The sequence below is a fragment of the Dipodomys spectabilis genome, unplaced genomic scaffold (genome assembly GCF_019054845.1).
Source record: "Dipodomys spectabilis isolate Male_0828 unplaced genomic scaffold, ASM1905484v1 ptg000054l, whole genome shotgun sequence".
NCBI classification, from domain to species: Eukaryota; Metazoa; Chordata; class Mammalia; order Rodentia; family Heteromyidae; genus Dipodomys; species Dipodomys spectabilis.
In genome coordinates, this window is record NW_024870731.1 from 40,994,779 (window position 1) to 41,020,145 (window position 25,367).

The 25,367-nt window shown below is 54.2% G+C and overlaps 2 protein-coding genes across 3 annotated transcripts; both read left to right on the forward strand.

Moving 5' to 3' along the window:
- Positions 1-340: 340 nt before the first annotated feature.
- Positions 341-10,043, forward strand: Il17re (interleukin 17 receptor E). Its single transcript, XM_042680076.1, is given in 20 exon segments — positions 341-419; positions 1,416-1,534; positions 1,728-1,879; positions 1,965-2,014; positions 2,017-2,111; positions 3,180-3,263; positions 4,362-4,428; positions 6,182-6,257; positions 6,259-6,355; positions 6,442-6,489; positions 6,586-6,631; positions 6,761-6,894; positions 8,536-8,595; positions 8,708-8,754; positions 9,092-9,271; positions 9,375-9,503; positions 9,505-9,657; positions 9,659-9,756; positions 9,759-9,958; positions 10,035-10,043. Coding segments are annotated over 20 exon segments (1,923 nt in total).
- A 1,282-nt stretch (positions 10,044-11,325) lies between these two features.
- Positions 11,326-25,249, forward strand: Il17rc (interleukin 17 receptor C). 2 transcript variants are annotated; one of them, XM_042680145.1, is made up of 18 exons: positions 11,327-11,648; positions 11,918-11,939; positions 12,095-12,247; positions 12,486-12,560; positions 12,640-12,749; positions 15,455-15,566; positions 15,874-15,918; positions 17,158-17,297; positions 17,496-17,555; positions 20,045-20,099; positions 20,186-20,367; positions 20,449-20,499; positions 21,314-21,359; positions 21,489-21,610; positions 21,834-21,893; positions 22,290-22,338; positions 24,296-24,391; positions 24,621-25,248. In XM_042680145.1, exons 1-18 carry the CDS (start codon positions 11,544-11,546, stop codon positions 25,229-25,231), a joined length of 2,094 nt encoding a protein of 697 aa, XP_042536079.1. In that variant the 5' UTR covers positions 11,327-11,543; the 3' UTR covers positions 25,232-25,248. The 2 variants fall into 2 exon arrangements, with proteins under 2 accessions (XP_042536080.1, XP_042536079.1); XM_042680146.1 differs by lacking the exon at positions 15,874-15,918 and having other exon boundaries at positions 11,326-11,648; positions 24,621-25,249.
- The last annotated feature ends 118 nt before the right edge of the window (positions 25,250-25,367 follow it).

The following is a 25,367-nucleotide window of genomic DNA, read 5'->3' on the forward strand; positions in this document are numbered from 1 at the left end:
TTCAAACCCTATGACTGACCAAAATAAATAAATAAGAAATGGGTACCCCTCCCCCTCCTACTACTGGTTCCTTTCCTGTCATTTCTCTACCTGAGCAATAGCCCTTGCCTTTCGGTGGAGGCGGGAGGGTTTTCTAGAGAGCAAGCTGCCCCTCAGTCCCTCTGCCTGCATGAGGAATGTGGCCGGGCTGGCTGGTTAGGAGAGAGGAGGAGCCTTAGGGCAGGGCGGGGCCAGGACAAGATTAGGCAAGAGCTCACCACTGCCAGCTGCTCAGCCCTGAGCTGTTGCCCACTTGCAGGCTGCGAAGCCAGGCTTTGGGTGCCCTGATCCTATAAGGCCCATGGGGAGCCCCAGATTGGCAGCCCTGCTCCTGCTGCTTCTGTTATTCATTGGCCTGTCTGTCTCTGCTGGGATTGGCCGCCCTTACTAGCCACCCTGGATCCCCTCAAATGAGGTAAGGAGCCACAGCTCTCCATTCCTGCCCTGCCCTGCCCTTCCCTACCTCCCAGTCGCTGTGCTCCAGCAGCATCTTCAGGGAGACCTCAACTCCAAAGGGGTTTAAGACCAGAAGTTCTGGGCTGGGAAGGTGGCTCAGTGGTAGAGTACTTGCCTTGCATGCTTGAGGCCCTGGGTTTGATTCCTCAGCACCACATAAACAAAAAAGGCTGGAAGTGGCACTGTGGCTCAAGTGGTAGAGCACTAGCCTTGAGCTGAAGAGCTGAGGGACAGTGTCTAGGCCTAGAGTTCAGGCCCCACGACTGACAAAAAAAGAAGTCTCAGGGACTTTTCTGCCCAAGCTGGCTTTGAACCATAATCCTTAGATATCAGCTTCCTGAGTAGCTAGGATTAATGCAGGTGTGAGTCACCAGCATGTGGTGGATTCCCTGAGTGTGCTGTTATTACTTTGTTTGTAGAGTAGGATCTTGGTATTCAACTCTGTGTTTTTATCACCTCACTTAGTTGTGTACTAAATATTCTGGTTAAGTTGGCAGTTTTGCTGGGCATGAAAGTAAACCTAGCTACTCAGAATGAAGGATCACAGTTCAAAGCCAATCAGAAAAGCAGGTGCTGAAGTAGTAGAGTGCTAGCCTTGAGCAAAAGAAGTTTAAGGACAGGACCCAGACCTTGAGTTCAAGCCTCAGGATTGGCACACACACACACACACACACACACACACACACACACACACACACGAGTTGGCAGTTTCTAAACTGTTAGAAATAAAGCTATAAAGCATATAAAAGGGAATGAGTGTATGTATTGCTTTCAATTTCATCATACATTAAAGCACTAAAGAAAATTGACATCATTATTGTCCTTGACTTAAAATGATCTTCCATTTAACATTGGGGCACATCTCCTGGTAGGGCAGAGGCGATGAAGAATTGGTAGTAAATGTGTCCTCTCCTGTCCAGGCCTTTGGTGGGGCTTGTTCTACCTCCTGGTGTAGAAATCGAAAAAGTCTTGCAAGTTCAAGTTCTATCAGAGACACAGGACGCCAGCACCTTCTCAGATACTCTCCCTGCCAGGCCCAGTCCCACCTTGTGTTCCCACCTCTCATTATATTCCTCAGCCACATAAGGGAGATTGAAAATGTGCAAATGACACATTCAAGGAAACTGAGGCCAACAAAGGTTCCTTGTGGTTCCTTGGGTTCCAGGGCAGAAATGGAAGAAGCTAGGTATCCTAATTCCTGGCCTAAGGCCATCTTTGTTCTATCCTTACAGAGAAAGCTGCTGAGTAGCCATTCTCCATCAGAGAAAGGCCGTCACATTTCCACCCCCTCCCCAGATGTCTCCCACAAGAGGCTGCGCTCCAAAAGGACCCGGCCTTCAGATCCACAAGGAGTGGGACCTCTTCCCAGACCTGGCTCACAAAAGCTCAGAGACAAGAGAGGGCTTCCTCTGAGTAGCCACACTCATCCTAAGCACACGAGACAGGCCCCCTGAGTCTCACCCCCTGCCATCCCCAGGACCTGAATTCTCCTTTGAGTTGCTGCCCATGGCACGGACTATTCCGTGACCATTTCACCAGGCCCAATGGCCAGTGTGTGTCTTTGTCACCAGTGGGCACTGGAATGTGAAGAGCTGAGCAGTCCTTTTGATGCCCAGGTATGGAGTGGCATGCTTCTGTAAAAAGTCAGATCTCTTGCTGGGTGCCAGTGGCTCATGCATGTAATCCTAGCTTCTCAGGAGGCTGAGATGTGAGGATCATGGTTCAAAGCTAGCCCAGGCAATAAAATCTGTGAAACTTTAATTAACCCCCCCCCCCAAAAAAAGAGTCAGAAATGGAGCTGTAGCTCAAGTGGTAGGATGCTGGCTTTGAACAACAACAAGAAGAAAAGCTCAGAGACAGCACTCAGGCCCTGAGTTCAAACCCCAGGACTACCTCCCCCCAAAAAAGCCAGACCTCAATACTGGCACACATGGGACAACTGAGACCTTGATGGGAAGGTCACTGTGTGAGTGACCTTCAAGGTAAGGTGTCTGCCATTACAGCTTTTGGGTGCTAAACAGAAAGAAACAGGGAGTCTCAGGAAGAGAGGAAAGAGGGGCAGTCCCTTTTGGAGTTACCAGGAATGCTGAACAGAGAGCTGCGAGGATCCTCAGCGGGTCGGGCCCTATTGGAAAACCTTCTCAGAGCGCCTCCCTAGCAAGCATGAGACCCTGTGTTCAAATACAGCCGAGACCAAAAGCCTTTGAAGTTCCAATCAGAGAGTAGAAGGTGGTCACATACGTCTTTATACCCATCCTCTGCCACCCTCCTTTTGCCTTTAGGAGAATGAAAGAACAAAATGTCTCCCAGTCCCCTGACCAGGCCCTAACAGCACTTTAATCTCCGCTTCTCAAAGCTGCTATCATTTGTGGAGACTGAAGGCTGTACGCCAGCCGTGAGGGCCCTCAGCAAGCCTCAGCTGTAACCATCACTCCACTGTGGTGCTACCATTTGATCAAGAGCTTCTAGCACCCTGCCTGGCATATACTTGGAGTTCCTCCCATCTAATTCCCCACCGCTCCACATGGAGCACCCTCAGCCAGCGTGGAGAGCCTGTGGGAGGGAGAACCTGTCCCAGCTCAGGAAAAACAGCGCACGTTGCCGAGTTCCCCACGCCCTCCTGCCCTCGCCTGTGCTTTTCCTGACGTGTCTCTGTTTCTCTTCCTTTGCTGCTTCATCTGTAGGCAGTTGTGTCTGGGGGCTGGACTGCAGACCTGCCCTATGAATTCCTTCTGCCCTGCCTGTGCATGAGGTGAGCTGGGAGAAACGTGGGGAGCCGCCCTGGCTCCTCAGCCAAGCGCATCTCCACTGAGTCAGGTTTGGAAATGACTGTGTGCACCGAGCATGCTCGAAGCTGGTTACATCTCAAACCCAAACTCAAAAGGGCTGGGGTTGCTGAGATGCTTAGGAAGGCTGGCACCCGCTTGGTTGTGAGCCACACGCGGCCAGCGGTGAAGGGACGACCCAACACTGTGCCTCGGGATGCTCCCGCCCCCAAGACCCAGCTCTTCCTGGACCTGACTGGCCTCAGTCCACAGAGGCAGAAAAAATAGCCAGCCACCACCACCAGATTCCATATATGCCCCAAGTCTTGTCCCCACCCCTGCCCAGACTCCCACTATAGTCCCCACTAGGCTGAAGTACTTAGCTTAAAGACTTCCATGAATTGCCGGGTGCCGGGTGGCTCACGCCTGTAATCCTAGCTACTCAGGAGGCTGAGATCTGAGGATCGTGGTTCAAAGCCAGCCCAGGCAGGAAAGTCTGTGAAACTCTTATCTCCAATTAACCACCAGAAAACCAGAAGTGGCGCTGTAGCTCCAGTGGTAGAGCGCTCGTGTTGAGCTGAAGAGCTGAGGGACAGCGCCCAGGCCCAGAGTTCAAGCCCCACGACCGACAAAAAAAGAAAAAAAAAAGACTTCCATGGACTACAGAATAAAAAAGGCAGAGGGCCTTGTCACTTAAGAGACCAACAGGAAGGAACACGCAGACACCTGGCACAATAAGACACTGCTCCGGTAGACAACGGGTGGGCACCTGGGCAGTCCAGAGTGAAGGGCCAACCCGGAGCTCTGGGTACCTTGGAAATGGCTGAGAGGAGAGGCCAGGAAAAGTTAACAGCTGAGGCATGTGGACCTTCGGATTCCCTCCGGAGAGAAAATGAGCCAGCTCCTCCCCTGCTGGTCTGTCCTCAGCTCTGCAGTTCCTCCCCGTCCCCACCCACATTCTACACTGCGACCCTCAGCGACCCTCAGCGTCCCGCCAGCCCGGCAGCTTGCACCACAGCAAGCTAGAGCCGCCTGTGTGCTAGGGCTGCGCAGTGAAAGCCATGCCCTGCTCCTCCCTGAATGCTTCCCCGTTCTCCGCAGGCCTCCTACCTGCAGGAGGACTCTGTGAGGCCAAAAAAGTGCTCCTTCTGGAGCTGATCTGAAGCCTGTGAGTATTGCCTGTGTACTTACACCCCCCCACCCCCCCACCCCCTCGTCAGCTGTGGGGCTTGAACTCTGGGCCTGTGAGCTGCCGCTGAGATTGTTTTGCTCAAGGACAGCAGTTCTACCACTTGAGCCTAGCACCACTTCCAGTTTTCTGGTGGTTAGTTGGAGATAAGAGTCTCATGGACTTTCCTCCCTGGCTTGGAGTAGTGATCCTCAGATCTCAGCCTCCTGAGTAGCTAGGATTACAGGTGTGAGCCATTGGCACTGTCTCCCTCCCTCCTTCCTGCCCCCTCTCTCTCCTGCTGCACATTAAACAGGAGGCTTTTCTGGAGTCAGTGGAGGAAAAGGTTGCCAGATCCACCCATCCATCAACCTGCTGCTGAGCCCAGGTGTGCTAAGCATTGTAAGACTAGGAAAGAGTCAAAAAGATGAGCTTGGCACTGGTGGCTCACACCTGTCATCCTAGCTACTCAGGAGGCTGAGATCTGAGGATCCTACTTCAAAGCCAGCCCGAGCAGGAAAGTCCGTGAAACTCTTATCTCCAGTAAACCACTAGAAAACTGGAAGTAGCGCTGCGGCTCAAGCGGTAGAACACTCACCTTGAGCTGAACTGCTGAGGGACAGCGCCCAGGTCCAGAGTTCAAGCCCCCTGACCAACCAAAAAAAAAAAAAAGATGAGACCCAGGAATTATCCAGAAACTGGGTTTACCTCTGAGCTTTCCTCCTAATTTACTTGAGCCTCTCTTCCCCTAACTGTAAAATCATTGAACTTGCCTTGGCTCATTTTCAAACTGATGGCGAGACTAGATTCCTATTCCACAGGAAAGTGGCAGTGGTGTTTGAAGTACTGCACACATGTCATCCTCAAGGACAGATGACATTCACACACAAGTGAGAAGCACAAAGCAGCCCGCAGAGCCCAGGCAGGGTTAGTGTTAAGGGCTGGCTGCAGGGCATGAAAGGGAGAAGCCAGGCAGGCTTTTATACGCAGAGAAGGACTTTCAGAAAAGCTGACACTTGAACTGGGATCAGGAAATGGACAGGATTAGAAGGGAGAGGTAAACAGACACTGGTGGCTCACATCTATAACCCTAGCTACTCAGGAGGCTGAGATCTGAGGGCTGCAGTTTGAAGCCAGCCTGTGCAGAAAAGTCTGAGACTGTTACCTTACTACTTTGCCACAGAAAAGCGGGAAGTGGAGGTATGACTGATGTGCTACAGCACCACCCTTGAGTAAAAATTCCAGATGAAAGTGTGAGGCCCTGAATTCAAGTCCCAGTACTGGCACAAAAGAAAAACTGAGGGAGAGTTAGGAGGAAACATTCCAGGTATGAGCTCGGTAAGGGGCTGGCCAGAAGAGAGGCCCAGGATTGTAAAGCAGACTAGCAAAGGGAGGTTCAGCCAGTGACTCACACCTACAATCCTAGCTACTTAGCAGGCTGAGATCTAAGGATCATGGTTCAAATCCAGCCCAGGCAGGAAAGTCCATGAAACTTTCATCTCCAATTAATTACTCCCCCCCTCCAAAAAAAAAGCCAGAAATAGAGCTGTGGCTCAAAAATTGAGCACCAAAGTATTTTGCTTGAGTACAAAAATTCAGGGACAACTCCCAGGGCATGAGTTCAAACCCCAGGATTGGCAAAAGAAAACAGAAAAAAAGAGGGTCACCAACTAAACAGCTATTCAAGCCAGGGATTGTGCTGGATGATGCCCTGGGGCAGCAAGATGGAGCTGGAGCAAGGCCATTCGCCCAGATGCCTGAGACTTCTGGAAGTCAGTGCACTTTACTGACTACAGCCAGCACAATCAAATGGTCATGGCCCTGATGCTGCTGCCCACTGAATCTGGAGGCCTCGCTCTGCCAGAGACTGGACCTACACACTCCCTGTGAAGACCTCCCCAATGCCACTGCTCGGGAGTCAGAAGGAGTGAGGACAGCCTCTCCCTGGCTGGGCAGAGGACATAGATGGGGCCCACAGAGCTTATCCTGTTCTGACTCCCCTCTCCCTAACAGTGGTATGTGTTGGAGAAGGTGGACTTGCACCCCCAGCTCTGCTTCAAGGTACAAACATGGGCAAGAGGGAGGAGAAGATGGAGGACAGTGCCTACAGCTTGCTGACTTGCCTGTGTGTGTGTGTGTGTGTGTGGTATTTTTCAGTTCTCATTTGAAAACAGCAACCATGTTAAATGCCCCCACCAGAGTGGTCAGCCAGTAATGACCTCATCTGGAGCCCCTTCCCCTCCATTTCACTACCCAACTATGACTAAGACCACCCTACTCCCGCCCTCCATCCCATCCACTACAGCCCGCTGCAATCACTGCCCACACCAAGGGTCTCTCATCTGGAATGTGAGCATGGACATCCGGGCCCAGCAGCTGATTCTCCACTTCTCCTCGAGGATGCGTGCCACCTTCAGTGCCACCTGGAGCCACCCAGGCTCAGAGCTGGACGCCATGGTGGCCCCTGTGTAGTGTCAGCCAGGTATGGGCCGAGCCAGGCTTGGCTCCCATGAGGTCTCATTGGTCAGAGCGTGGCCGAAATCTCTTTGTCACCTCTGGGAGACAAGTGGTTCTATCATCTGTTAATTCATTTGCTTCCTCAGCTTTTGTGCATCTGGTGATCTGTCAGTCAGAGAGGTCCTGGCTGGGACAGTTTTCTATGTCTTTTAGTGTCTCCGCTGAGAGGGATACCAGAGGCTAGAGACTGACCCTCTCACGTCCAGCTGTTCCCTAGTCTACCCAGGCCGCTGCATATTGTATACGCATACCATCCCTGAGCCCAGTTGTCCTCTGCCCCCTCTCCTGCCTTCATAAGGCTCTGGGCAGAACTCCTCTGACTCAAGAAGCAGGGCAGCGAGGAGCTAGCTGCACAGTACTTTGCATCCTAACTTAACTCTGTTACTGGTCTAAGAACAGATTGGCTAGCAGATTCTTCTGAGTATCTGATATAAAAATCACAAACAGGGCTAGGAAGATGGCTCAGTGGTAGAGCGCTTGCCTTGCATGCATGAGGTCCTGGGTTCGATTCCTCAGCACCACATAAGCAAAAAGAAAAACAAGCCAGAAGTGGCGCTGTGGCTCAAGTGGTAGAGCGCTAGCCTTGAGCTGAAGAGCTGAGGGACAGCACCCAGGCCCAGAGTTCAGGGCCCACGACCGGACCCAAAAAAAAAAAATCACAGATGCACCTGCAAAACCGTGGCACAAGCTGACTAAGCTTGACTAGCTTTTTCCCTCTTAAATGTTCACCTGCCGCTTGTCTGTGTGCTTTGCATCCTGTAAGGCTCCCAAGCAGTGGTGACACACTTCAGACTTAAGATGGACCCATGTGGGGTAACTTAAACAGAGACTTCAGTCTGTTGACTTGTTTGGTCTATGAGCTGAGAAAAGACTTCATTGAATTCAGCCATGAAGCTGGCTGGAGAGTAGCGTCTGACACAGGTCTGGAGAATTAAGTAGAAGCCAGAAGGTGCTCCTCAAGGGTGGAGACTGTGACACCCTAATGAGCCCTCAGAACACGTGGTGGGGCCAGCTTCTAGCTGAAGCAAGTCAGCTTCTATTCTGCCCATGCTGCTAGGGTTTAGGAGAGATAAGAAAAGCATCTAGCAGTCTTCCCTTCAGGAGTTCACAATCTAGTATTATGACTGACACACACAAATGAAGAAACAAACTAAGGCTCAGGGGGGAGAGGTACCCTACTTCATGCATGGCTCACACAGCTAGGATTCCTGAGACTCCACGGCTCATTCTTTCAGTGGACAAGGTGCCACCTCAGCTGTGTAGAAGAGAGAAGAGAAGTGCATAAGATTATCTTCCCTAGTCTATGAGCTGCTGGAGGAAAGACACTGAGCCAGCCTGCTTTCTCAGGGCAGGTTCCACAGTAGGCATTGTGTGTGTGTGGTGGGGGGGGGGGCAGTATGTCAACGCTAGACTCTAATGCAGCAGGAGTTGGTATGTGGGAAAGATCAGAGTGGCTGGGAAAGTCTTCTTGTCCAAGATGACAATTGACCTCACGCCTGGCTATAGGATGGAGGTCGGTGGGGAGGAGCAGTGCCAGACACAGTCATATTTGCCGTGTGGGGACAGTCATTCTGCTCTTTGTCCTTACAGACTCAGGGCTCAGGCCCAGTGGCACTAGACCTCATCATTCCTTTCCTGAGACCAGGGGCTGTGTGCTGGTAAGGAGGCCACTCATTCTGAACGTGCTCCTCTGACTCCTCTTCTCCACACCTGTCCCCCAGGGCGCTATTCAGCTCCCCAGGAGGGGGTGCTCTGCTCACAGGTGAGGGCTGTATGGAGGGCCGATGTGCAGGTTGCCTGGAAGCGCCAGTGGTGAGTTCTTTTTTTGTGTGTGTCGGTCGTGGGGCTTGAACTCTGGGCCTGGGCGCTGTCCCTCAGCTCTTCAGCTCAAGGCGAGCGCTCTACCACTTGAGCTACAGCGCCACTTCCGGTTTTCTGGTGGTTTATTGGAGGTAGGAGTCTCACGGTCTCTCCTGCCCGTGCTGGCTTTGAACCGAGATCCTCAGATCTCAGCCTCCTGAGTAGCTAGGATTACAGGCGTGAGCCACCAGCACCCGGCCCAGTGGTGAGTTCTTGGGCCGGAGGGAAGCGCTGGGCGTCGAGGAGCCGGGTGTGAGCTCACCCTGCCGGACTCAGCCCCTCACAGACGCCTGGGGCTGCTGACACTGGCACTAACCGGCCTTGCCACCCCGCTGGGCTTTGGTCTCGTCATCTGCTCCCAGGTAAGCTGGCCTGCGATGGCCAGCGATGCATCTTCCCAGGCCCGCCTGCGGGAAGGGGCCCGGGCAGCGTGGCCACGGCGGGCGGAGGCCCTGGTTAGCCTTGGGTAAGAAGTCCAGCTCTGGGTCCTCCCCGCCACGGCGGTGAGGGGGCCCGGCGGGCGGGGTGCGGCCCCGGGGCTCGGCCTCAGGCGTCGCCCCCTCGCCCAGGCCCCGGGCGCGGCGGGCGGTGCTGCTGCACGCGGGACTCCGAGCGCAGCGGCGCGCGGTGGGCGCGCTGGCCGGGCTGCTGCGGGCGGCGCTGGGCGGCGCCGCGAGGGGGCGGTGGGTCTGGGGAGGGGGCGCGCGTGGGCCCGCTGCCGTGGCTCTGGGCGGCCCGGGCGCGCGTGGCGCAGGAGCGGGGCTGCGTGCTGCTGCGGAGGGGCGGAGACGCGGCGGCCCCCGCGGCCCCACGCCCCGCCGCCCGGCCCGCCGCGCCCTGCCGCGCCCTGCCGCTTCCGCCGGCCGCGGGACCTGCCGCGCCTGCTGCGGGCCCTGGACCCCCGGCCCCCCGGCCCCGCCACCAGCTGGAGCCGCCTCCGGGCCGGCGGCGCCGCCGGGCCCGCCTGGAGCTGTGCCGCCGGCGGGAACGCGAGGCCGCCGGGCCCGCCGCCGCTGCGGCCCCGCACGCCCGCGGGCGCCGGCCGGAACCCCGACCTGAGCCCTCGCCCGGGGGGTGGGGGGACCCTCGGGGTGCCTCCGGGCCGGCCTGCCCGCACCCCTTCCTCAAGGCCGGGATGTCGTCCACCGGTGCCGTTGGAGAGAGGCGAGGTTCCCCCCCTCACACACACACACTGCGCAGGCGCACACCAGCCCCCCCCCCCCCCCCAGCCCGGCTAGACGGGATCCGGAGAGCCCGCTACCCCAGTCGCCTCTCCCTGCGGGAAGCCTGGCCCAGAGTCACACCAGGGACTTTGCCCCCCCCCCCCCCCCCAGCTACACCTCAGCCCTGTGGCTTTTGTTCTTGTTTGCTTCTGTGGCATGCGGTTTGAACTCAGGACCTTGCACGATCTCAGGCTTGCTTGCTCCTGGCCCCACAACTTGAGCCATACCTCCAGCCTGGCTTTATTTAATGGTTCATTGGAGGAGAGTGACTTAGACTCTCATGAATTTTTCTGCCCCATCTGGCTTCAAACTTCCATTCACCAGATCTCAGCTCCTGGGTAGCTAGGGTTACAGGCGTGAATCACCAGTGCCCAGCGTGGAACTCTTGATCATCCTGCATCAGTTTCCTGAGTGCTGGGATTACAGGCATGTGTTACCACACCCAGCTTTAGAGAGGATTTTCTTGACCCAGGAAAAGAAGCCTTGACCCTGGCTGACCAGGACAAAGGTGGGGACAGGAGACCATGATTCAGAAAGATGAATAAAGACAAATGTGATCAATAATGGAAGGAACGCCCTGTACTTTCTAGTGTGGCTGGGATGCGCCGTTGGAAGAAGGTGTGGAGAGGCTGCCTGGGGAGTGTTCTGGGTCCTCTCATAAGCCAGGGCCTCCACACACACGTCTATGTCCCTGTCACATTCTCACAAGCCATGCCTGCCAAAGGGAAAACACAGCCCTGAAGTCTCCTGGCTCCTAACTGATTCTTCCCAGGGCAGAGAGGAAAATCCGTGGTCAGCTAAGGGACAGGGCCCTCCTCACACCACCTGCCAGGCATCAGCAAGGGGCATTTGTCTGCCTGCCACCAGATGGGATCCTCCCCTCTGTACCACACTTGAGGCTAGGCCAGTGGTGAAAGTTCACTTTGGGATTCTGCCCCTAGAGCTGTGTCCCACAGGGAGTTACCAAGCTCTGGGGATGCGTGTGAACGGGTCCTGAGGTGTTCACTAAAAGTCCCCAGTTCCCAGACCTGTGTTTAGTAAGGGTCACGTGGAAGTGGGAAGCCTATGGATTGCCCGGGTCCTCAATCGGAACATCTGTAGGGACTCTGTAGGGACTTCCAGGGTGAGTAAGGACTCCTTCGCTCTGCGGTGAAGCTGGCCGCCCTCCCAGGGCTCCACCTAGCCAGGTGTCAGAGACACAGGAGGAGGAGAAGCCAGCCGACTCCACTCTTCTGGCTCCAAGGCCTGGCTGTAGTGGGAGGGCCCAGGCGGGGCGGGAAGAGCAGCTGCCAGCTAGGAATCAAACCGAAAGTGCTCCGGCTGGAAGTGCGTCGGGAACCCCGGCTCCCAGGAGTGGGGAACACAAGCTGTCCAGCACTGGGACCCAGAGGCTCAATTCCAGCCCCCACCACTGCCCACAGACACCGGGCTGGGTGGGGGCAGGGGTGAAGTGCCTGCCCCCCCTCTGGGGGGGGGCCAGGGCCTCGGGCCTGGGTGCTGCCTAGCACCTGGAAGATGCCAGTGCCCTGGCTCCTGCTGTCCTTGGCGCTGGGCGGGAGCCCGGGGGTTGTCTCTCTGGAAAGGCTTGTGGGGTCTCAGGATGCTGCGCGCTGTTCTCAGGTGAGTCTGGGGTCCTGGGAGAGGGTTGGGGAGCGCTCTGGGGCCCATCAAATCCTCATCTGGCTCCTGTCACCGCCACCACCTACAGAACCGCCCTGGCTGGTCGGGCAGGTGCTAAGGAAGGCAGAGAAGATGGGGAGGGGGAAGAGGGAGCTCCAGGAAGAGGGGTGTGGGAGGGGTGCGGCCGAGCTTGGCACCTTGGCGGGGGAGGGTGCTTAGTTAGATTTGGGGGTGCATAAGCTCTTGACTCTCCTTTCCTTCCTTTGCAGGGCCTCTCATGCCACCTCTGGGGTAAGTATTGTTACTTTTTAGAGAAAACATGGGGGGGGGGAAGCTGGCCCAGACCCAGTCCTCCTCTGCCCACCCCTCTGGGGGTGGGTGGGGGCCACCAAACTGGATTCTGAGGGCCTCCAGCCGCGCCCCCCCCACTCACCCTGCGCCCGCAGATGGCGATGTGCTCTGCCTGCCTGGGGGCATCACGCGCGCGCCAGGCCCTGTGCTGGTGCCCACGCACCTGCGGACTGAGCTGGTGCTGAGATGCCACCGGGAGAACGACTGCGACCTCTGCGTGCGCGTGGCCGTGGGCTTGGCCGTGCGTGGTGAGTCATCCTGCGACTGTACACACGAGCATGGGTGGGCAGGTGTGAGCACTGGGAACCTGGCGTCCGGGTAGCACTGGGATCCTCAGTGCTGAGCACACTGGGCAAAGGATGCACAGACCAGCGTCTTCTCCCAGGTAGCGGTAGAGCACTCACTTTCAAACACTGAAGGACACCAGGCCTGTAGCCAGCCCCCAGCAGTGGGGCTGACCCGGGCCTCGTGTTCCGATTCTTCCAGGGCACTGGCAAGAACCTGAAGATGAGGAAGAATCTGGAAGAGCACTTGGTGTGGAGCAGGGGGATGCTGGGAATGGTGAGAGGAGAGAGCTGGCTTACTGCCCCTCATCAGGGCTTTGCTTGTGGCCTGGCTGACCCCCACCCGTTGCTCCCAGCCCCTCTCCAGGCCCAAGTCGTGCTGTCCTTCCAGTCCTACCCCACTACCCGCTGCATCCTGCTGGAGGTGCGCGTGCCGGCTGCCCTGGCTCAGGCTGGCCAGTCTGTGGTATGTGAAGTCGGTGTTCCCTTAACCTTCAAAGTAGTAACCTTCTGCTAAGCACATGTTCATGAGGGTTCTAAGTCCTGCTGCTGATCAGAGCAGTGGGCACAGCCTCTCAGCCCACTGTGCCTCAGTGTTCCTGTCTGTAAAATGGGAATAAGAATAGTTCTACCTCAGGGCTGAGAAGGTGGCTCAGTGCTAGAGTGCTTGCCTTACATATAAGGCCCTGGGTTCCCTTCCTCAGCACCACATAAGCAGAAAAAGCCAGAAGTGGCGCTGTGGCTCAAGTGGTAGAGCGCTAGCTTTGAGCTGAAGAGCTGAGGGACAGCGCCCAGGCCCAGAGTTCAGGCCCCAAGACTGGACAAAAAAAAAAAAATAGTTCCACCTCATTTGTGAGAAATCACCAAGCAACTTTGTGTGTTTAGTGATATGGCACTGTGGAGTTTGTTGGTGGTGAGTGGTGCTGGGGACGGAACTCAGCCTTGTGCGTGCTAGGGAAGAAATCTAAGAATGAGCTCCATCCTCAGCTGTTGCTTTTTCTTTTACTCTCTATCCTTTTTGTTTTTTCTTTCTGGTCCTGGGCCTTGAACTCTGGACCTGGGCTTTGTCCCAAGGTTAGTGCTCTACCACTTGAGCCACATCACCTCTTCTGGCTTTTTTCTGTGGTTAATTGGAGGTGAGAGTTTCACGATCCTCATCCTCCTGAGTAGCTAGGATTACAGGCGTGAGCCACTGGTGCCCAGTGAGCCCTTGCTTTTTTTTTTTTGAGGCAGGATCTCACTATGTAGCCCAGGATGACCTCAAACCCCTGAGTCCTGAGTTTACAGGCAGGTTCTACAAGACCAGCTGCTTTTTTTTTTTTTTTTTGGTCCAAGACTAGGACTTGAACTTGGTATCCAATATTTTTGCTCATTGGCTGGCACTCTGCCATGAGAGCCATGACTCCAAACCCTCATTATGACCTCTATCCCTGATGACAGCTCAAGTCACATAACTTTTTACACACGTTATCTGCTGTGCAATTTCCTTTGTAAATGCTGTTAAATATTTCACCACTCTAAATAAAAGAGGGGGTCAGGGGGATGGGCACCAGCAGCTCACCCCCATAATCCCAGCTACTCAGGAGGCTGAGAGTGCGCATCCTTGCTTTGTTCTTGATTTTAGCAGAAATGGTTTTTAGTTTTTCCCCATTCAGTATGATGTTGGCTATTTGTTTGTCATATATAGCCTAGCCTTTCTTGTTTTAAGGAATGTTCCTTCTAATCCTAAACTGCTTTCTGGGCTTGAACTCAGGGTCTGGCACTGTCCCTGAGCTTCTTTTGCTCAAGGCTAGGACTGTGCCACTTGAGCCACAGCACCATTTCACCGCTGCATTTGTTCACACTTTATCTGTCCATTTCTGTGCTTCTCCTTACCCTCCCAAGACAAGCAAATGAACTAACAAGACAAAAAGAAAACAAAAATAGTGAACAAGAAAAGTACCTCGTTTCCATTTCCTGGAGTTCATTTTGGTAATTTTTTTGATCTTTTGTTTTGTTGTTGTTGTTGTTTGCTGGACCTGGGGCTTGAACTCTGGGCCTAGGTGCTGTCCCTCAGCTCTTCAGCTCAAGGCTAGCGCTCTACCACTTGAGCCACAGTGCCACTTCCGGCTTTTTTCTTTTTGCTTATGTGGTGCTGAGGAATCGAACCCAGGGCCTCAGGCATGCAAGGCAAGCGCTCTACCACTGAGCCACCTTCCCAGCCCCCTCATTTCCATTTCCTGGAGTTCATTTTGGTAATTTTTTTGTTTTTTGTTTTGTTGTTGTTGTTGTTTGCTGGACCTGGGGCTTGAACTCGGGGCCTGGGTGCTGTCCCTGAGCCTCTTGGTGCTCAAGGCTAGCGCTCTACCACTTGAACCACAGTGCTACTTCTGGCTTTTTCTAAGTAGTTTATTGGAGATAAGAGTTTCACAGACTTTTCTGCACAGGCTAGCTTTGAACTGTGATCCTCAGGTCTCAGCCTCCTGAGTAGCTAGTATTACTTACAGGTGTGAACCACAGGCACCCAGCATGATCAATATTTTTTAATATGATCAGAGGCATATAGGCATTGTGCCTTTGTGTTTCTCTCCTAAGAGTATCCTCCTTTGGTCTCACTGTGTGAATTTTATTATTCCCTGGTGTATTTTATTTATTTATCTGGTTATGGGGCTTGAACTCTGGGCCTGGGTGCTGTCCCTGAGCTCTTCAGCTCAAGGCTAGTGCTCTATCACTTGAACCACAGAGCTACTTCTGGTTTTCTGGTGGTTCATTGGAGATAAGAGTCATGGACTTCTCTGCCTGGGGTTGACTTTGAACTGTGATCCTCAGATCTCAGCCTCCTGAGTAGCTAGGATTACAGATGTGAACCACTGGCACCCAGCTTGGACAGAAGATATTTTGACTTAAACTGGAGCCCTGTGGCAGGAGTGTGTGTGTGTGTGTGTGTGTGCGCGCGCGCGCGCGCGATGCCCACGCGTGTGTCCATACTGAGGCTTGAATTCAGGCCTTGTGCTCTCTCTTGGCTTTTGGCTCAAGGCCAAAGCTTTCGTGGTGGGTCTCAAGCTATGTAGTTATTGCTTGGAGATGGGTTAGGGCAGCTGGTGAGCATACAGATGAGACCAAAGCCTCTGACTTTGGGGCTCCCATCACCGGTCCTCTACCAGCAGGCCTCCACCACCCCTCTCCTCACAGGGCTCTGTAGTGTTTGACTGCTTTGAGGCTGCTCTGGGGGCTGAGGTGCGAATCTGGTCCTACACTCAGCCCAGATACCAAAAGGAACTAAACCTCACACAACAGCTGCCTGGTGAGTGCCCCCAAACCCTGAGAGCCCCCAAGTCCTGGCCTCTCTGATCTCTGTCCCCTCCGGCCGCTTCCCTGGTGGGCACCAGGTCTGTCTGTCAGGGAGACACTGGAGCTGGCACTTCCTCAGTCGGTCCATTCCTGTGCTGGCCCCCAGGCCCTGGAGGTGGGGGGGACTGTGTGCATTGCATGGATGTGGGTGGTATTTAGGGGACAGGGAGCCCTTCCCAATGCTTCCTGTAGGTCAGTTTGCTGCCTTCTTTTCCTTGGTCCCCCGCCCCACTGGAGGCTTTTCTGTGATCTCTCCCCAGACTGCAGGGGTCTTCAAGTCCGGGACAGCATCCAGAACTGCAGGGGTAGGGGCCTGGGCTGGGGCGGGGGGGCAGGGCTGGAGGTCCCCCCAGGGAGCCTTGGAGTTGGCTCCAGCTCCAGGCTGCCACATCACGGCTCACTGAGCTCTTCATTCATTCATCACACTTCCATTTCAATAGCTGCTAAGTCTCTGTGAGGCATTGAGACATTCAGATGAATGTCACCTTCTTTGCTTTCTTTCTTTTCTTTTTTTTTGTCAGTCCTAGGGCTTGAACTCTGGGCCTGGGCGCTGGCCCTCAGCTCTTCAGCTGAAGGCGAGGGCTCTACCACTTGAGCCACAGCGCCACTTCTGGTTTTTGGGTGGTTCATTGGAGATAACAGTCTCATGGTCTTTCCTGCTGAGGCTGGCTTGGAACTGGGGTCTTCAGATCTCAGCTTCCTGAGTAGCTGGGGTTACAGGTGTGCCCTACTCTGCCTGCTCAGTGCAGTTAGCGGTTACATATGTATATGCTTGTATAGCAGGAAGAACAAGATAGGAACACTGTGATGTTGTTTTAACTATTCAGACTTTTTCAGGCTCATTTTGTTTTTGGTTCCTCAAACTTGGCTTGTCTGTTTGGCAATCCATAAAGACCACTCAGCTCAATAATACATACATCGCTTCCCTATTCGACAGCTATTAACTGAGTGATTATCAGGCCTGGCCATAGACCCTGGACATAAAATAATCAACAGACTTACAAAACATTCCTTATAGAGCTGGCGGGGGCAGGCTTGGGAAGGGATAAGGGAGGACACGGTAAACACGGAGCCATGAGGAATACAGTAAGTCAGGTGATGACTGGAGGAACGGGGAGAGGGGTGGGAAAGTGGGGAGCAGCAACAGTGTGAAGACCTCCCCATGGTGCAGGATATATTTGAGAGACAAGGATTCCATGCAGAGAGAGAAGCCAGTGCAAAGGTCCTGAGGCAGGCATGTGTCATGTGGAGAAGAATGATAGGTCAGTGTGTGTGATGGCGTAATCAAGGGCACAGGTTGTAGGAGAGGAATTTAGGGATTCGTGGCCACTAGGGTGGGTAAGGCCTTGGCAGCTTTCGGAAGGACTCTAGGTTTCACTCAGAGTAGGGGCAAAGTCTGGATGGAGCTGGGGACTCGGTCTCAGGCCTCCAGGGGCCTCCTAGTCTAAGGAGCTTGATAGACATCTCAAGGGCTAGACACCTCGATTTGGGTCTGCACAAAGGTGAAGGGAGTGTCCCCAGCCCTCTGTCCATCCTTCTCCCAGCCCTGCCCTGGCTCAATGTGTCTGCAGACGGTGATGACGTGCGTCTGGTGCTGGACGTCTCTGAGGAGCAGCGCTTCGGCCTCTTACTGTACTGGAGTCAGATCCAGGGCACCTCCAAGCCTTGGAAGCACAGAAACCTGGTGAGGACTCTCCCACCCCAAGTTCATGTCCCCCCTCAGCCAGTGTCCAGACGAACGATGCGTGCGCACAGCACGAACGGCCCCCTGAAGAACAACCAAAGCCAAGGAGCACGGCTGAGAGCTCCCTGCTGGTGTCCCCATCCTGAGCTTCCCCTTCTTCCTCTAGCTCCAACTTTCCTCCTCTGATTCCTCCCACAGACCGGACCTCAGAATATTACTTTGAGCCATACAGACCTGGTTCCCTGCCTCTGCATTCAGGTAAGAGCAGAAGCCAGCTGAGTGCCAGGGGAGAGGCCTGGGAACTTGGTGAGGGGGTGCCTGCCCCCCTTTTTTTCTGTTGGTCGAGGGGCTTGAACTCTGGGCCTGGGCGCTGTCCCTCAGCTCTTCAGCTCAGGCAAGTGTTCTACCACTTGAGCCACAGCACCACTTCCGGTTTTCTGGTGGTTAATTGGAGATAAGAGTTTCATGGACTCTCCTGCCGGGGCTGGCTTTGAACTATAATCCTCAGATCTCAGCCTCCTGAGTAGCTGAGATTACAGGCGTGAGCTACCGGTTCTGCCGCTTCTGCTTTTCATCCTTTCGAATATTCTCCCTTGAGGTGGAGATGATATACCCTTTCTCCCTCAGGTGACCAGCGGCACTGCATCTCCCCCCCCACCCCCCACCGTCCTGGGTGTCCTGTGCCTTTTGCCTATTATGTGCCTAAATGCTCTCCTGGCCTCTATCCACAGCACTCCTACTTAGGACTCAGGACCCCTCAAGTGTCCTCTCCTCTGATTCCCTGTTTGTGCTCCTGTTTGGGTAGAACACATGGCTGGCTTCAATCCCTTCTCTTGCCATTTGCTGTCTATTTGACCTCTCTGAGCCCAGTTCCTTCCTGTGAAATAGGGTGTGATATCACCAGCCTCACAGGCCGCTGTGAGAGGTGTGAGCTTTCCCACGTGGACTCGCTTGTCTCTCTGACTGTATATGCATCCAGTGAGTCTTCGGGTCCCATTCATTTGGCCTCTAGCATTATTGTCTCATTCTCTTTCTTCCTCCTCTCCATCTCAGTTAATTTGGGGCCTCTCCCACCTCTTCTCTACACCTTCCTTCTCTGGTATTCTGGGTTCTGTTCTGGCTTCCTGGTGTTCCCTCTGTACAAGAAGGGATAGTCTGTCCCAGTTAGACCTTTCCCACTATATTCTCCTCAACATTCCCCTTACAGCGGATCTGTTATATCGGATGGAGCTACTGACCAAGCTATACTCACTCTTCCCTTTGCTCATCCCAAATGCCTGCACCCCTTTTCTATACAGCCAGATCTCCCAACGCACACTTCACCTCTTTTCCAAAGCCCCCAACTCAACCACTTGGCCTCCCCCAGCTCCTAGCCCACTTGTAATTCTGCTCCCCTTTCTTGTCTATTAATATTACTTCCTCTAATATTGGGGCTTTCCTCCTCCCCTTCCTCCTCCTCCTCCTTCTCTTCCTCCTCCTCCTCCTTCTTCTTCTCTTTTCTTCAGTCATAGGGCTTGAACTCAGGGCTTGAGCTCTTTTGCTCAAGGTTAGCACTCTACCACTTTGAGCCACAGCACCACTTCTGATTTTTTAAAATTTTTTTAAAAAGTATCAAAGCAGCTTTCATTGATAACTTTTGATTTTTGAGTAGTTAATTGTAGATAAGAATCTCGTGGGGACTTTTCTGCCTGGGCTGGCCAACTGTGATCCTTAGATTTCAGCCTCTCGACTAGCTAGGATTACAGACATGAGCCACCAGCACCCAGTCTCTCATTTCTTCTTGTACAAAATAGCTGTACAATAAATTTTTGGAAATGAGTGACCAATTTGCTAATTTATTTATATATTTTAACTGTGACTTTGTGATTTCCCTAAAGGCAAGCAGATCATATGTAACTGAAATGCAATAATTTTATCAGAGCCTCACAACAGAGTGAGTGCTCACTGTTTGGTGAACAAATGAATGAATGAACCTCTATTGCCAAACACAGTGACAGGACCCAGAGCACATATCCAGGAAATATTTACTGTAGCTTAACTGTCATTGCCTATTAACAATAAGTATTCTGAGGGCTGGGAAGGTGGCTCAGTGGTAGAGCGCTTGCCTTGCATGCCTGAGGCCCTGGGTTCGATTCCTCAGCACCACATAAGCAAAAAAGAAAAAAGCCGAAAGTGGCGCTGTGGCTCAAGTGGTAGAGTGCTAGCCTTGAGCTGAAGAGCTGAGGGACAGTGCCCAGGCCCAGAGTTCAGGCCCCACAACCGGACCCCCCCCCCAAAAAAAGTATTCTGATTAAAGCTTTAATGAAGCAATATACTATCTAGAGTGCTTACACAGGGCTAAGCAGGTGCCAAGTGCTTACACAGGGCTAAGCAGGTCCCAGGTGCTCTTAAAAATCTCACTGAAAGAATGAATGGGTCCTTGTCGAACTAGCACAGTACCAAGCACATAGTAGGTACCCACAAAGTGAGAATGAAAGCAGAATGAATTAAAATGAAAACTGTCTACCATCCCTTGTGCCTACCGTACTAAGATGCACAGTAAGCCCTCACAAAGATGTTGCCGGCGCTTGGTGAAGTATTTGCTGAAAGACTAAAATTTCCATCCATTGCAAAGGCGGGGTCCTTTACTCGCTTGGGAAATGAGGCTTGTGAAGATCCCACTGTCAGGCCCAGGGCCCGGCCTGGCCTGGCCTGGTGCAAGATTGGATGGGTTGAATTGAGCTGAGCTGAGCCTTTTTCCTCTCCAGGTCTGGCCCTTGGAGCCCGACTCAGTCAGGACCGGCTTCTGCCCTTTCAGGCAAGGTGAGTGATCCGTGTCCTCCCCACCCCCAGACCTGCTGACTGGGAGGACGGGAAGGTGGCGTCTTGACCCTGGTCCTCCGCTGCAGATCCCCGGGCGCACCGCAACCTCTGGCGCGCAGCCCGTCTCCGCCTGCTGCCCCCGCGGAGCTGGAAGCTGGAGGCGCCTTGTTCGCTGCAGGCCGAGGTGGTGCTGTGCTGGCAGGCCCCAGGCCTGGGCCCCTGCCAGCCACTGGTCCCGCCCGTGCCCCCCGAGAACGTCACTGTGAACGTAAGTCAGGCAGGGCCCTGGATGGGTCGAGGGAAGGCGATGTGGGCAGCTCTCTCATGCTCTGTTCTCTGTCTTCCACAGAAGGCCCGTGAGTTCCCATTGCTGAAGGACCACCCCAACATCTGTGTCCAGGTCCGGATGTGGTGCTAGAACCCTGGATGGGGGGACCTGCCCAGGCCCACCCCCTCCAGTCACTGTCCTCTGCACCCACCTTATTCCTGGGGCCCCTTTCTTTTTGAGTATTCCACCGTTCACTGTGGCACCAGCTGAACTAAACCAATCCATGCCCCTGCTCTCATAGAGCCCATGTTTCTAATGGAGAAAGGCAAATCACAATAGCATAGTAAGTACATGAAGCAGTATGGCAAGCTACTGTATACAGAGCTAATGTTAAAATTGAATACCAGGCTCATACCTGTAACCCTAGCTACTAAGGAGGCTGGGATCCGAGGATTAAGGTTCAAAGCCAGCATGGGCAGTAAAGTCCATGAGACTCTTACCTCCAATTAAGCACCACAAAACTGGAAGTGGAGCTGTGGCTCAAATGATGGAGTGCTCACCTTGAGCACAAAAGCTCAGGGCAGTGAGCACCCAGGCCCTGGGTTCAAGCCCCATGATCACCAATACTAAGATAAAAGGTGAAGGGAGAAGGGAAGATAGGCTGACAATTTCCCATGGATGGTCAGGTGAGAAGGAAGCTTCTCTTCTGTTATAAAGTGCTTGAGTAAGACATGAAAAGACCTTTAAGGTGGCTAAGGTTCATTAGCTGAGCTGAGCCTGAGAAAAATGAGGTGTCCCCAGCCTTCAACCCGAACCTGCAGCCAGCCTCAGGTCCCCAGCACACAACCAGCCCGACAGGATTCCCTTTGCCTGCTCCCTTTATTCCCCCTTTCTGGCCCTAGCTCTTGCTTTTCCTACTGCCCCTAAGTCTGCCTCTTCCAAGCAGGTAAGCAACTGGGAGAAGCTGCAGCTCCAGGAATGCCCGTGGGCTGGTGAGTGGGGGCTGAGCCTCCCTGGACCAGGGCCACTCTAGTAGGGTGAACCCTGGAAGTCCCGGCCCCTGTGGGGGGAAGGGTGTTGAGTGCTGGATATTGCTCAGAGTGGCCTGTCACTCCTCCCAGACTCCCTGGGGCCCCTCAAGGATGATGTGTTACTGGTGGAGACCCGAGGCCCACAGGACAACAGATCACTCTGTGCTTTGGAACCCCACGGCTGTACCCCACTGCCCAGCAGGGCCTCCACGGTGAGAGCCAAGAAACCGTCCCTCCATTGACTTCTCAGCTCCAATTTCCTGCACTGGGCCTTGTGGCTGTAGCATGGGTGTGCGTGACTCGGCCCCGGCCCCTGCTAAGTGGTCTCTCGAGTCTCCTGGCTCGCCCTTCCCTAGGCAGTTCTGCCGAGAAGCAGCTGGTGCTCACCTCAGAGTGCCTCCCCCGGTGACAGCTTCCCATCCCTTGGCTTGGCAGAGGGCAGCTCGCCTTGGAGAGCAGTTACTGCAAGACTTGCATTCAGGCCAATGTCTGCAGGTAAGTAGGTGGCAGCCGTGCCCCGATGCCCAACCACCATAAAGCAGGGTTAAAACAGGATTATTTGCGCCTGCTTCCTGTTTAAGGCCTGAGAAGTTAAAGGTAGACTAAGCTTGCCTGGCCTAAGGAGCTCAGTAAATGGATCACCACACCCACAGGCACTAAGGGTTGTGCTCCAGAGAAAGTTTCAAGGATCTCTTCCTGTGGGCTGGATTTGACATGGAGAAAGTCAGAAAGAAGGACAGACAACGGATGGAGCAAAGACACAGTAGCTGTGAGAGACCTGCTGTGAGAAAGATCATAGTTGAGGCTCTGAATTTGGAGATCAAGTTGGTCAGAAACTGGAGGTGTTGATCACCAGGCTAACGGCTCTGGACTTGGTTATTTGTCTTGCAGTTGTGGGATGATGACCTGGGAGCACTGTGGGCCTGCCCCATGGACAAATGTGAGTAGCACAAAGACTGCTCTTCCTTGGCGTACCAGAGCTAGAATCATGACAGGCACCATTCCTGGGGTATAAATGCAATGGCCTTTATCCTTCTTTGGACTCAGATAAATCAGAGAATTATTCCTTTATTCAGGCAAAAAAATAATAATACAAGAACTTGCAGAGATTTTGGAATCACTGAAAAGATACAATCTGCCCCATCAATAGAAGTTTAAAAGGATAGAAGCTGAAAAATAAGTTGCACTCAGTAAGAATAAGCTCCTGATGCCTTACAGACTGTGTGAACTTACAACAGGATGAGCTCTTGAAGCACTGTAAAGTGTTCAGTGCTGCAAAACCACAGTAGAGCCTGCCCCAGTGGGATGAGGGGTTCAAGGAAGGTCTTCAGCTGTGCTCTGAAGGCTGAGCTAGGCTAAGGGAACAGCAGTGCATTTTTGTGAAGCCTGTGGGGTTTATTTTTGGGGAAGTGCAAGGGCCACCCTGTGGCTGACTCGTGGGTCTTGGGCGGCATGCATGTCATCATGACACCAAGATATCATGACACAAGGAATTGGGTTTTGTGTCTAGAAGGATTTTTTTTTTTTTTGGTCAGGTGTGGGGCTTGAACTTGGGGCCTAGGCACTGTCCCCGAACTTCTTTGTGCTCAAGGCTAATACTCTACTATTTGAGCCACAGCAGCATGTTAACTGGAGATAAGTCTCACAGGAACCTTTTTTTCCCTGTTGGCTTCAAACCAATCCTCAGATCTCAGCCTCCTGAGTAACTCAGATTACAGGCATGAGCCACCAGCGCCCAGCTTAGAAGGAATTACTCTAATTCCTTCCTGAGGAATTAAACTTACACTGTGTGTGTGTGTTTTGCTGGTAGTAGGGCTTGAACTCAGGGGCTCATTCTCTTAGCTTTTTTCTGCTCAAGATGGTATAGTGTATTACTTGAGCCACACCTCCACTAATGGCTTTTTGCTGGTTCGTTGGAGAGAGAAGTCTCACAGGTTGGCTTCAAACTTCCATCCTCAGATCTTAGCCTCCTGATTACCATCATTCAGCTTAAAGCCTGTGCTTTTTTTTTTTTTTTTGTGGGGGTCCGGTCGTGGGGCCTGAACTCTGGGCCTGAGCACTGTCCCTCAGCTCTTCAGCCCAAGGCTAGTGCTCTACCACTTGAGCCACAGCGCCACCTCCGGCTTTTTTCTTTTTGCTATGTGGTGCTGAGGAATCGAACCCAGGGCCTCAGGCATGCAAGGCAAGGGCTCTACCACTGAGCCACTTTCCCAGCCCCTAAAGCCTGTACTTTTTACAAGATCTCTGGTACTGCCATTCAGTGGATGGATTGGAGGCAAAGGCGGGGCAGGGATCCCAGTTAGGAGGCTGTTGTACTCATGGAAGACAGTAAAGTCAAGTACCCAGAAACTCTAGGCTTAGCTGACATTTGAACACTAGCAACATTTGAACACTTGGCATTTTGTTAAGTGCTTTATGTGCAACTTTTACACGTGGTAGTATCATCATCCCAACTTTGCAGATGTGAGCCTGGCAGGAAGTGAAGTTACTTACCCAAGGTCACACAATAGATGGAGCTGTTTGTGCACAGGCTATGACACTATGTGCTGTGGACTTTGGGCAAATCACTTTGTTTCTCAGGGCTTCTATTTTTTTCTCCTGTGCAAGGAGGTTTCCTTTTTTCTATTATTATTATTATTGGTGGGGAGGGAGGTATAAGGGCTTGAACTCAGGGCCTGGATGCTGTCCCTTAGGGCTTTTGCTCAAGGGTGGTGCTCTACTGCTTGAGCTCTACTATTGAATTTTTTTTTTTTGTGGTTAATTGGAGAAAATGGAGTTTCCAACTGTGATCCTCACATCTCAGCCTCTTGAGCAGTTAGGGTTCCAGGCTTGAGCCACTGATTAGGCTTAAAGTGTAAGATTTCTAACTAGCCTGGCCTCTGCCCTGGGTCTCCCAGACATCCACAGGCGCTGGGCCTTCGTGTGGCTGGCCTGCCTGCTCTTTGCTGCTGTGCTTTTCCTCTTCTTCCTCCTCAAAAAGGATCGCGTGAAACGTGAGTGCTTCCCTGACCCCTGTGCCCAGGGGGCTGGCCCAGAGGGGCCCAGAGTGCGGGAGGGAAGGCGCGGCTCACCCGCCGCCCCTCTCCCCTCACAGGGTGGCTGAGGCTCTGGGAGCAGGATGAGCGCTTGGGGCGGGGGGGGGGGGGGGGGGGGGTGCCGGGGAGGGCGGGGGCCCGGCGGGACAGCCCGGCTCACGGCCGCCTTTTCTTCTTTTCTCCCCAGCCGCGGCCACCAGGGGCCGCGCAGCTCTGCTCCTCCACTCGGCCGACAGCGCGGGCTTCGAGCGCGCGGTGGGCGCGCTGGCCTCGGCGCTGTGCCGGCTGCCGCTGCGCGTGGCCGTGGACCTGTGGAGCGGCCGCGAGCTGAGCGCGCAGGGGCCCCTGGCCTGGTTCCACGCGCAGCGGCGCCAGACCCTGCAGGAGGGCGGCGTGGTGGTCCTGCTCTTCTCGCCGGGGGCCGTGGCGCTGTGCCGAGAGTGGCTGCAGGATGGGGCGGTGGCCCCCGGGGCACGCGGCCCCCACGATGCCTTCGCCGCCTCGCTCAATTGCGTGCTGCCCGATTTCCTGCAAGGCCGGGCGCCGGGCCGCTACGTCGTGGCCTGCTTCGACGGACTGCTGCACCCGGACGCCGTGCCCGCCCTGTTCCGCGCCGTGCCCGTCTTCTCCCTGCCCTCGCAGCTGCCCGAGTTCCTGGGCTCCCTGCAAGGGCCCGGCGCCTCCCGCCCCAGGCGGCTCGCCGAGAGGGCAGAGCAAGTGTCCCGGGCCCTTCAGCCCGCCCTGGACAGCTGCTTCCTGTCCCCAGGAGCCCCCGGGCGGGAGACAGGACCCGAATAAAGCAGAGCTGTTTTCCTATCACTGGCCCTGGGGAGTCTCTACGGCCAAGCCCAGGACCCTGCAGCCCCCGGCCCTTTAAAGCCGGAGCAGGTGTAGGCTGGCATTGTCTCTGATTGGCTAGGGTGGGTGACGTCAT

Bases quoted from the DNA above. Each gene is read 5' to 3' on its own strand.
- Il17rc (XM_042680145.1), top strand. From the start codon at position 11,544: ATGCCAGTGCCCTGGCTCCTGCTGTCCTTGGCGCTGGGCGGGAGCCCG. The intron at 15,919-17,157 runs GTAGGGGCCTGG...TCCTTCTCCCAG, and splicing joins CAGCATCCAGAACTGCAGGG to CCCTGCCCTGGCTCAATGTG. The intron at 17,298-17,495 runs GTGAGGACTCTC...TTCCTCCCACAG, and splicing joins CTTGGAAGCACAGAAACCTG to ACCGGACCTCAGAATATTAC.